General features: G+C 38.4%; 1 protein-coding gene across 1 annotated transcript in view; it reads left to right on the top strand.

Annotated features, from left to right (window-relative positions):
- Positions 1-4,915: 4,915 nt before the first annotated feature.
- LOC128655782 (vomeronasal type-2 receptor 26-like) overlaps positions 4,916-12,705 on the top strand; it is a 108,861-nt gene continuing 101,071 nt past the window's right edge. Inside the window, exon 1 of the mRNA XM_053709354.1 lies at positions 4,916-5,206. Within this exon, the coding sequence (XP_053565329.1) occupies positions 4,916-5,206 (291 nt within the window). The remainder of the gene's footprint in view (positions 5,207-12,705) is intronic.

Genomic DNA, 12,705 nt, shown 5'->3' with positions numbered 1-12,705 from the left:
TCACAAAAAGCTAACGCTGCATCAGGGGGTGGACTTACGAGCCAATGGCAGTATAAAGTCAGATACACACCCTTAGTAATACATCTGACGAAGCCCCGACACTCAGCCCTTTGTGGGAAGGGAGAAACGCGTCATGACTGAGCATGCACGGAAGGTGATCAGCTGAGAACAGAGCCTGTTGCACTCGGCGTTAATGAGAACGCTGAAGCGTACATGGTGGTAAGCAAGTGAAGAAGCCAGTCGCAGCTAAAAGGACTCTCACATTGATTCGACTGTGAGGCAGGTACCAATGAAGTTGTTTAATGTTCGGGCTTAAAAGTCTTGCGGTTTGACAGCCTGGTCTGTCCTGCTAGAGTACATTGTGCGTTCTCCCTCAAAAGATGTAGTCTGATTCACTCACGGGTCTAATTCACTGTATGGAGCAACCAATTATGAACTCTGTTGTTAAGCTGCAACATCGTATTAACACAATGAAGGTTTAGTTCAGAACCAGTGCGTGTTTTTACACTTATGAGCCTGGGATTTGGACATTTATCTAGCGATCGTAACAGCTGCAACTTTGGGGCCCCTTTATAAGATTTATGGACTGGCAATATTGTATCTCAGTTCTATGTGATTAGCAATTCACAACAGTTGATATTTTGTATATGTTGAACGTGAGAATGATATGGAAATGACATAGATCTTGTGAGTTTGCCAAGTCTGTTCGAATGCATGTGTATTTTACTGGGTTTTATAACTGCAACTAAGGAAAAGGGTGGAGGGTAGACGTTCTGATTTGTTTGTTTTTGTTTGGAGACACATAGTAATAAAACCTCTGACAAACTACGTGCAGCCGGTGTCCCTCTTTCATTGACTGATAATATTGTTCAATCCTGTCTTTTTAAGTGGTAATGTAAATTATTTGGGACAGCTAGCACAGTTTAGAGAGTATTGGAATTTGAGAAATAATTTGTGCACCATCATATATATATTTTTTATTACTTTAAGTTTGTATTTATTTTAACTAGGTAGACTAGATAGTAAATAGTTATTAACTATTTACTAACTACCTAGTTAGAAAAATACAAACTTACCTGTGAAATAAAACCTAAGCTGCCTTACACTAAAACCTAGCATTTTTTTTTACAAAAAATACAAAAAACACTAAAATTACAAAAAATAAAAAATCCTACCATTACAAAAAAGAACGAAAATACCCAAAACAATAAAAATGATTCCTATTCTAATACCATGTTTTAAAAAAGAAAAACACCCCAAAATAAAAAAATCTAATCTATAATAAACTACCAAGGAGCCTTAAAAGGGCCTTTTGTAGGGCATTGCCCTAAAGTTAACAGCTCTTTTCCTAAAAAAAAAATCAAACACCCCCTAGCAGTATACAAATCCCCACTCCCCAAACCCACAAAATAAAAATAAAGTAAAACCTAATCTACCCATTGCCCTGAAAATGGCATTTGTATGGGCATTGCCCTTAAAAGGGCATTCGTGCTGCCCATTAATAATAAAAAATGGCTATTCTAAAAAGAAAAACCCACCCCAAAACGAAAAAAAAAACATTACTCAAAATAACAAATTATTAAAAATAATAACAATTATTCCTATTCTAATACCCATTTAAAAAAAAACACCCCAAAATAAAAAAAAACTAATCTATAATAAACTACCAATAACCTTTAAAATGGCCTTTTGTAGGGCATTGCGCTAAGTTAAACAGCTCTTTTACCTGAAAAAAAGATTACAAAGACCCACTAACATTACAACCCCCCCCCCCCTCAACCCACAAAATATAAAAAACTATCTAGAAAAACCTAATGTACCCATTGCTCTGAAAAGGGCATTTGTATGGGCATTGCCCTTTAAAGGGAATTTAGCTCTTTTGAACTTTTACAATAAACTACCAATAGCCCTTAAAAGGGCCTTTTGTAGGACATTGCTCTAAGTTAAAAATCAATGCAAGGTATGCGTTTCAAAATGGCGTCCCTTGCATTCCTATTGGCTGATTATGGAATTTCAAATCAGTCTATAGGATGAGAGCTACTAAATGCAAGGTATACGTTTCAAAATGGCGTCCCTTGCATTCCTATTGACTGATTTTGGAAATTCAAATCAGTCTATAGGATGAGAGCTACTAAAATCCTATTGGCTGTTCAAATCAGCAAATAGGATGAGAGCTACTGAAATTCTATTGGCTATTCATATCAGCCAATAGAATTTCAGTAGCTCTCGTCCTAATGGCTGATTTGAATTTCCAAAATCAAATCAGTCAATAGGAATGCAAGGGATGCCATTTTGAATTGCGTAACTTGCATTAAAGATATACGGCGGCAACCGTATGAAGAGTATGCTCCGTGCCGGATGTCTTCAGGATGGACCCGCTCTGCGCCGCCAGGATGAAGCTAGAAGACGCCGTTAGGATGAAGATAAAAGATGCCGCCTGGATGAAGATGGAGCTGTCTAGATGAAGATGGATCCACCGGGACGAAGATCCTTCAAGTGGGACTTCAGCAACTGTAAGTGAATATTCAGGGTTAGTGTTAGGATTTCTTAAACTTTTTTTGGGTGTTTTTTTTTTAGTTTAGGGTTTGGGCTTTTTTTCTAAACAATGCAAAAGAGCTAAATGCCATTTTAAGGTCAATGCCCATACAAATACCCTTTTTTAGGGCAATAGGTAGCTTAGGTTTTTGTTAGAGTTAGGTTTTTTTATTTTGGGGGGTTGGTTGAGTGGTGGGTTTTACTGTTGGGGGGAATTTTATGTTTTTCAGGTAAAAGAGCTTTTTAACTTAGGGCAATGCCCTACAAAAGCAGAGATGTCGGGAGCGGCAGATTAGGGGTTAATAAGTTTAATATAGTGTTTGCGATGTGGGAGGGCCTCAGTTTAGGGGTTAATAGGTAGTTTATGGGTGTTAGTGTACTTTGTAACACTTTAGTTATGAGTTTTATGTAACAGTTTGGTGGTACGGATGGTGTAACAGATGGTGGTACGGATCTTGTCGGTATAGGGTGTATTGCAAGCTTTTTAGCCCCACCGCAAAACTCTTAATGGCTGCGCTAGGGGAATCCTATGAAAAAGCATAATTTTTACGAGTGTGGGACTGAAGTTGCGTTACAGGCTAAAAGGCTTGTGGTACCGCTGTACCGACAAGACTTGTAATGGCTGCATTGCTGTTTTAACGCTGAAATGGCAATTTTTTCATCGTTAAAACATGAACGAACAATCTGTAATCTACCTGAATGTTAACAAGGTAATGTGGCCAGTGACAGTTAAGGCAGTTGTACTTACATCAAATACAGAATACTTGCAGGCACACAAACATTTATGGGTTTGGCTATAGGGCACAGGTATTGTGAACACTCCAAAGATTATACTTGTCCAACTATAGCCCAATGCTTTTTCTCTTGCCTCACGCATCACTAATGACATTCCAGACGCACTCAGTCAATTACCACACACTCTATGGGCCACCAAATGATCCAGGTTTTATTTCATGCTCACCGTATCAGGCTACACTTAAGCCAGACACAAAGCCGGTGTATGTCAAACAATACCCGTTGTCAAAGGAAACGAAACAGGGAATAGATTTTGTAATCCAGGAACTATTAGCTGAAGGCATCAATGAATGTACAATCTCACCGTACAGTACATCAATTAATCGTGTTCCTAAAGCAGGAGGGAAAGAATACAGATTTACACAATGCCTTAGTGCAGCCGCTTGCCCTGATAGTACCAGATGTAAATGCCATTTAAACAGCCATCCCAAGTAATGTAACTTGCTCTGCTTTCTTTAGCATTTCTATAAATCCTAATACTAAATTGTTGTTTGGCTTCTCGCACTTGGGGGGAAAAGTATACCTGGAACCACCTTCTGATGAACTTTATCAATTCTCAGCTGTAGTCCGTAAGACCCTAGAATCCTGGAAGCTCCCTGAGGGTTCCACGCTGATACAGTATGTGGATGATTTGTTGTTTTGCAGCATTAATGAACAGACTTGTAAAGCTGACTCTTTCCACATGCACCAGCACCTAGCTGATGCAGGGCACAAAGTGACTTTGGTGTAATTTTGCCCCCCACAAGTAACATACCTGGGTTTTGTTCTCTCAGCAGACAAAAGACTGTTGTCCCCTGAAAGAGTTAAGGCTCTAATGGCTCTCCATAAACCAAAGACAAAAGTAGCAATGTTATCCTTTCTCTGTATGGTTACTTACTGCAGACAATGGATACCAGTCTGTTCATATCAAGATCATATGTTAAGCTCAGTTACAGGTCAGAATGAACCATAACAAATCCAATAGACAGAGGATCTCGAAGAGGCCTACTGCAACCTCAAGCAGGCACTTTATTCCGCACCCACCTTAGGTTTACCAAACTATCGCCTACCATTTCATTTGTATTGCAAAGAAGCGGGTGGTACATCAGTAGGGGGTCTTGGCTCAGGAACACTGCAGCATACGCCCTCATGATGGAGTCAGCACAAACGTTGGTACTATCACATCCCCTCATACTGAATACATCACATCAACTCTTGCAAGTGTTAAACAATCTTATTACACAACAAATGACAGCACAAAGGAGGTCAGACTATGAGACAATACTCACATTTACTGCCAATATCACTATCAAATACATCACAACTACAGGAGGTCTAGCACCTTTCTTACATGCAATGATTGCACACTGCCCTTCAGGACACATTGATGACAACAACTGCATAGACACTATAAACAACGAGACATCCCCTCGCCTTGATTTACAAACAACTCCACTAGAGGAGGGAGATGTTGTTTTGTATATGGGTCTAAACCTGCTGCTGGTGTTTATTTTACTGGCTTTGCCTTGGTTCAGTTGTCTAACACAGTGATTATGGCTGGTTCCTTGCCCTTTGTGTCAGCACAAGCAGCTGAATTTGTAGCCCTATGAAAGATGTCACCAGTTATTCTAAGTCGAGCTATGCTTTTGGGGTAGTGCATGATTTTGGAGTCATTTGGCAGAACAGAGGTTTTGTGGCCACTGATAGCAAGAGTATCTCACATTCCACATTTGTACAGGAACTTTTATATGCAATTAAGTTACCACACAAGCTGGCCATTGTAAAGAGTAAAGGCCACAGTACTGGCTTGCCAGATGCAATAGCTAAAGAAGTTGCATTTAATGGACCACCACACCCAGGTTACTTAACCACTACCTCACACAAACAGTTACATATGGTAATGATTCCTGCAGAAGAGAGGAAACCCCAGCAGTGTACGATCTCGGAAATCACAAGCAGGATACAAACAAAAGGTACTGTTATAGCGTGGTGCCGGCCGCAAAAAAGAAATGGTCGGAGAAAAAAATATTGTTTTTTCTGAATGATTCCGGCACTAGCCACTAATGTTGATTTGCAAATATTTAAATGCAGTGCAACTGAAGCTGATAAACAGACTTGGGTAACTGCAGGTCTGACCAAGGTTTCTGATGGCCTATGGTCAGACAAGGAGGGGAGAGTAGGGATACCTCAAATAGCCACAGCACTGTTTATTAGAAATTTTCATGGTTTTGGCCACAGAAATAAACAGCAGACAAAGAATTTAGGGCCTTATTAGATATTTGGCGACGGGCTCAAAACCCAGCGTCGGCAATTTTTAGTTTAATTAAGCGATCACATATACGTCGCAACAGACAAATTATGCGCGTATATTTTACATTGCGTATATTTTACATATTGGCCACAGTTTTTACTCCCATAAACTATCATAGAACTGGCGTCGACAGTTGGTCTCACATATGCAGCGCAAGGACTTATGCTCGCAGAATGGAGATATTTTACTTCATTTTCAGCTCGCCACACATAGGCAGGCGCAGCAAGCCTTGCACTGAGTAAAAAAGTACCATAACTCCCTGGAAGCCTTAACAAAGACTTAACACATGCGCAATATCATCCCTTAAACCACCATCTCCCCACATCGCAATGTCTAATAAATGTATTAACCCCTAAACTGCCAACCCCCAACATTGTAAACTAACTAATAAATGTATTAACCTCTAAACCACCAACCCAGCACAACGAAAAGTACCTGATAAAACCATTAACCCCTAATCTGCCAACCCACCACAATGCAAAAACCTAATTAAACTATTAACACCTAAACCGCCAACCCCCCACAATGCAAATTACTCTTCCAGTTTTGCTTTTAATCTTAGCTGAGAGCTTGCAAGTGAGTGCTGGACTTTCTCTGTGTGCTGCATTAATTTATTTTGTAATTTTCCCTATGGGCCTTGAACCCAGACTTGTCTGGGGTTAGCTGCTGGGACTCTGGGGACAGCACCGCTTTCTGAGAGTGCTATTGAGCACCCAGGGCTGAGCATGTTGCAGGGTCATTGAATGTATACCCAGTCCAGTCTGAGAGTGCAGTCCCCATCCGTGTTTTGTATATGCATGGGGTGATTACATAAGTCTGTGACCCCTTGACTTGTTCCCAGTTTGTTTGATTGAGAGCTTGCATTTCTATGGCTGTATTAGGGACCCAGGTTTTGGGAGAGACCTTGACATGGTACCTGGGCTTGTCCCATTTGGCCAGATGCGGTAACTTACTCTTCCAGTTTTGCTTTTAATCTTAGCTGAGAGCTTGCAAGTCAGTGTTATTTTGTAATTTTCCTTATGGGCCTTGCACAGCTTCCTGAGAGTGCTATTGAGCACCCAGGGCTGAGCATGTTGCAGGGTCATGGGATGTGTATCCAGTCAAGTCTGAGGGGTCAATTTATCAAAGCTTGAACTGAAAATATGTTTGAATTCCGCATTGTATTTGTTATGAGATTGATCCGCCGTAGTTATCAAAGCGTCTCAATCTGACACAGATCGATGCTTGCGTCATTAAACATGTTTCAAATTCACATAGGACTCTATTTGACACTTATCCCAATTTATCAAACATTTAACAGGTACGCTCGCGTCTATTCTGACGCAGCATACCTAGTTTTCAAACCGCCACCCTTGAGGTTGCAGATGCCATAGAATTTAATGGGAGTCTGAAAACACAGAAAGCTTATGTTCGATGCTGTAAGAGAATGAAGTATATTACATAATAAAAGTAAATTAGAAACTCTATTAAAATTGTATACCCTTTCTAAATCAAACTTTCATGCCGCGCCACTCTAGCCGCTGCTAGGGGCGCGGCGTCTCCTTCCTGCTTGTTGCCAGGTGCATTGTCGGCTCAGGTTGCATGCGGCGCTGATGTCATCGCTGCACGCTCCTGATGCTGGTAGGAGTTCACTGGCGTGAATCCTGCTCCAATTTAAATCCTGCACTTACGATCTGTCACTTCCCAAGTATAGGTTTTACTCTGTGTGCTCCTGGGTGTGACAGATTGTTCTATGTACCTAAATATTATTGTTGCTGAACCTGCTTGTTTGCTGACTACTCTACCTGCCTTAACCCTTAAACTGCTGGACTGATCATTGTTGCTGAACCTGCCTGTTTGCTGACTACTCTACCTGCCTTAACCCTTGAACTGCTGGACTGATCACTGTTGCTTAACCTGCTAGTCTGCTGACTACTCTACCTATCTTTACCCTAATCTGCTGGATTATTTACTGTTGCCAATACCTGCCTGCCTGACCATCCTGGTGCTTTATCCCTGGACTGCTCTGCTGTTGCCACTGGGAACTGTCCTGCCTGTGGTGAGTGTCATCTTTCTCATCTGATTGACTTCCTCTGCTCTGGGATGTTCCCTATCATTCCGGCTCGACACCTGGATAGAGTTCGGTCTGATAGAGGAGTATCCCACGAGCATTACACAAAAAATATTATTATCCACATTTGGTGCACTAGAAGATATAGGGATAAAAATGAAAGGTACATTACTACTTTTGGATTTTTCTACAAATTGTCTCTCATTACAAAGCAAGGGGACAATATTATTTCTACAAATTTGCTGAAAATTTTTGCCCCAGACTTGTTGCACTAATAAATAAATATTGTAGCAAAAAGAACAAAGCGCAAACCCACATCAAGGTAAATGTTTTATGTTTTATTAAGCATATAGCGGTTAAAAAAACTTACAAGATAAAAATAATCACAAGCCTGTATCCCAATATAGGGAAAGAGAAAAGGGTCCCAGTTTGCTCAAAAGTGGTGTCTCAGTCACACTTAGATGTTTAATCACCTGGCTCTTTCTCTGATGCAAAAGCGGTCCTTAGGAGCCTCATCAGGCTCTGCCCCCAACGCGTTTCGTTCGCCCTGTGCGAACTTTTTCAAGAGGAAATGATTGTACCCTGTATAATACAGCATATCCTTAAGTCCTTAAAACCAGTTCCCAATTGGTTATTATCTAGCCAATCCGATAAGACAAACCGGACCAGCCTCTAATTTTAGGTGTAAAAATACTGACATCATCATGACATTGTCCAATCCGGTATCATTTTGACCGTCCCATATGATTTACCATTGGCCAATCCATCCAGATAATTAGGACCAGCCTCTAAGTAAAGGTAAACATATCACTATCGTCATCCTGACTTTTCTCCTAGAACAAGCTATATAGTTCTTTTTCACACAAAAACAGATATAAAAAATAAACATATTATGGAAAAACATATATAATAAGTTGAACATATATCAATAAATATATACAACTGAAAACAAATTTAAATAGAACCTTAATAGGTAACCTCATATGTGTAATCACACTTTACGTAAATGCCATTTTTCTAGAAAAAAATAAATTATCTATAATACTGAGCGGTAAGTTTCATACCTTGTCATAGTGGATATATGTATCTTACTTGGACATCACTGAATAATAATTTAAATATAAATACTATTACATACCATTCCCATATTTAAAACCAATTAGAATTCATATATCTTTAAAAAAAAAAAAAAAACATATTAAAAGTATCTTAAAAAGAAAATTAAATATTGATAAGAGAACACTAAATTTTATGTTTAGATATACACCTAGGAGGATTTCCCATTCTATTCATCCTTTAGACTATATTCATGTCATAAAAGCCTGCAGATCTAGGTCTATATTAAAATGTTGATTAGAATTGGCGCTTATATCAACCCTTAGCCAAGTATATAAGGTCCCTCTCTCAAAACCCTGGAAAAGTGTAAAAGTAAGATAGTGTGAAAATACTGGCGCTGAAGCTAGGGTTACCTTTAATATAAAATGGGGTACTATGGAAAGATTACCCAATACGAAAATTTAATAAGGTGAATATGCTAAAGTGTGATGTACAATGATTGTAAAATATACAGATATATAATCATAAATACAATACCCAAAAGCTAAAAATATAAAAATATATTTAATTAATTCGTCACAGAGATGAAAACTATAACAAGTTAAAATGACAAGTGGCAATTGGAATAAGTAAAATAAATAAATAAATAGCACAAAGATAAAAAAGGGCAGGTAGGGTACTGTAGTCTGTAGTGATATATATAATACTGACATGTAATTAATGATGCCCTTTAAACTAGCTCATGAAAAGCATATAAAAAGGGATGTGATTAACCACAAGTGCTCACATATATTACCACAAGTGCTCACATATATTAAAGCAGCCTAGCACATATATCAAATAATTTAATATATACACACAGAGCAAATAAAAACTGGACGTCCAGCGTATAAACCAAGTTACTAACAGGAGATAAGTCAATAAGTGCAGATTTCCTTAACGTGCACTAAAATAGAAAAAACAATCGTATTTAGATGATCATACTCAGTGAGCATTGGATCAAACTAACATACGAGAGCGGTACCTTGCGCTATTGTATGTCACAGTTGTTAAAGTGAACAAAGTTTTGAAGCTGTTCAGCCTGTCCGTGGGTTGTGTTCGCAATGTGGGCGTCTTCTCCGGGTGTCGCCCACTTACGTCATCCTTTTCTAGTATCCAGCTGCTTTAAGGAAGTACAATCTTTTTATTTGCCGAGGATGTAAGCGATCCTTATGCAGACTTAGCTTTGTAGATTTAGCCGGATCTCTCAGGTATCCTTACTCCGTTGTAGTCAGTTCAAGTGATAGACAGTTGGGTGCGCTCCTTCAATCGGCTGTATCAATTCACCGACCTTAGATGAAGTCGCCTTGGTAACAAATATCCTGTAGGACTTGAGACACGATCAACGCGTTTCTCCCCTAAACACATAGGTAAAAGTTGAACACATAGGTAAAAGTTGCAGATAGAGAATTGCACAGAGAAGCATTGCACAAAAAAGGTGACTTGGACTCAGTACGGTCACATAGAATAGATTCTAGTTATTAACTAGAAGACTTAGTCACACATAAAAGGAATAATGTCAAGTTCTGAGTTTAAGCCCAGTGGGTTTTCATAGTGTATATAAGTTCTGCTTCTTTTCTTAGGAGCTTCGTTTCGAAATTACCTCCTCTCCATTCTGGCTTAACTTTGGTTATCCCCCAGAACTTAAAATCTTTTAATTTATTATTATGGACCTCTCTGAAATGTCTATATAAGTGTGTATCCTTAGTGCCTTTTTCAATAATGCACAGATGTTCTCTTATTCTCTCCCGGAGTGTTCTAGAGGTCTCTCCTAGGTACTGCTTTTTGCAGCTACACTGTATAAGGTAAATGATGCCTTTATCTGTGCATCTAATAGTATCATTTATGTGGTATGTTTTCCCTGTTTGGGTAGACTCTTTAATTTTATTTGTGTAGTGGCAAGATCTACAGCAGTGGCAAGGGAAAAAACCTTTGACTATGTTCCCCAAGAGATCACATTGTTTGGACTGAGTGCTGGCTTCGAACTCGCTAGGGGCCAGCGTATTCTTTAGATTCTTGTATATAAACCTAGGGTTAATAGAGATCTTATCTCCAATGATTGGATCTTCTCTAATTATGTGCCAATGTTTTTTAATAATACGTTCAACAGTCTTATAGTCCCCATTTTAGTTTGTAATAAAAGGTACAGAGATATCATCTGTTTCTTTGGTTTCTTTAGGTTCTTCATCTCTTTTTTTGTATTGGAGTAAATCTTTTCTATCTATTTCTTTGATTTTGTGAAAATTATCCTGAATTAATCTATCATCATACCCTTTATCACTAAATGTCTTTATTAAAATATTAGACTGTTCTTCATAGTCGACTACATTAGTGCAGTTTTTTCTAATCTGCAGGAATTGTGTTTTGGGTATATTTTCTTTCCACTTTGGTAGGTGGCAGCTCTCAGCATGAATAAAGTTATTAGAATCTATTTTCTTAAAGAAGGTTCTAGTGCTAAATTTGTCAGTGTTAGTTTCAATATCTAAATCTAGAAAAGAAATTCTGTGTTTATTTATTTTGTGGGTAAACTGTAATCCTCGTCATTCTGGTTCATGGAGGAAAAGAGTTCTAAGAGTGTCTCTTCAGTTCCTTTCCAGATGATTAAGATATCATCAATATACCCCTTATGAATCAAAGAAAAAGAGCATTAGAGGAAAGAGAGGAGGAAGGGGCAGAAATAATAAAGAAACCAAGGGACAGATGAGAGCAATGGTAGAGCCTGATACTTCAGGAATATTTAACATCAGTAAGACTAGTCTAAGTGATGAAGAAACAAGAGTTCTAAGTCTAGGTTTATCTTTTGCGCCTACCTCAAAATTGAATAAGTTTGAAACACATATTAATGTATCACAATTCATAAGGAAACTCACATTAAAGAGGTATTTTATTAAAAATCCAATTGAACCCTACACACATAAGTACTATACTGAGGACCCCAAATTTGTTCATACAGATCTAAAAGCTAAGTCCAAATTCTACCCCACCCAAGAGAAAGGGAAGAACGTGGAACTTTTTGAAAAACTAGTACAGAGGGATATAGAAAAATATGAGCCTAACAAAAAACGTCTTTATAATTAGATGAAATCTGAAAATGATGCTCTTAAAAAGCTCAAAGAGAACAAAGACATCATAATTAAGCCAGCGGATAAAGGAGGTGGAGTGGTGATTATGCATAGGGATTATTACCTACTAGAAGCAGAAAGACTGCTGAAAGATAACACCACCTACAAAGAGCTAAAAAGGGACCCCACTAGAGCTGACCACATAATATTAAAATTACATTTAGATGCTGCAAAAGACAAAGGTATACTTAACACTAAAGAATACAGTTTCCTTTATCCAGAATTCCCAAGAATCCCAATTTTTTATTTCTTTATTCTAGCTACGTGTGACGTAACATCGTTATACACGAATATCGCACATGATTTAGGTGTAAGAGCAGTTTCAAAATTCCTAAGGAAAGATGAAACTATATCTAAAGATCAAAGACAATTCCTACTAGATAGTATCACATTCATCCTTGAAAATAATACCTTTTCTTTTAACCAAAAAATGTATTTACATTTGCACCAAGCTATGCCAATCTGTTTATGGGATATTGGGAGTCCGAGTTTTTGGGCACGAATAGCTTGGTGCAATATCTGGTGACCTATAAGCGGTATATCGATGATATCTTAATCATCTGGAAAGGAACTGAAGAGACACTCTTAGAACTCTTTTCCTCCATGAACCAGAATGACCAATGATTACAGTTTACCCACGAAATAAATAAACACAGAATTTCTTTTCTAGATTTAGATATTGAAACTAACACTGACAAATTTAGCACTAAAACCTTCTTTAAGAAAATAGATTCTAATAACTTTATTCATGCTGAGAGCTGCCACCTCCCAAAGTGGAAAGAAAATATACCCAAAACACAATTCCTGTGGATTAGAAA

The sequence above is a fragment of the Bombina bombina genome, chromosome 4 (genome assembly GCF_027579735.1).
Source record: "Bombina bombina isolate aBomBom1 chromosome 4, aBomBom1.pri, whole genome shotgun sequence".
NCBI lineage: Eukaryota > Metazoa > Chordata > Amphibia > Anura > Bombinatoridae > Bombina > Bombina bombina.
Note: the sequence above shows the minus strand (reverse complement) of the source record. Positions and strands in the feature narration are given on the sequence as shown.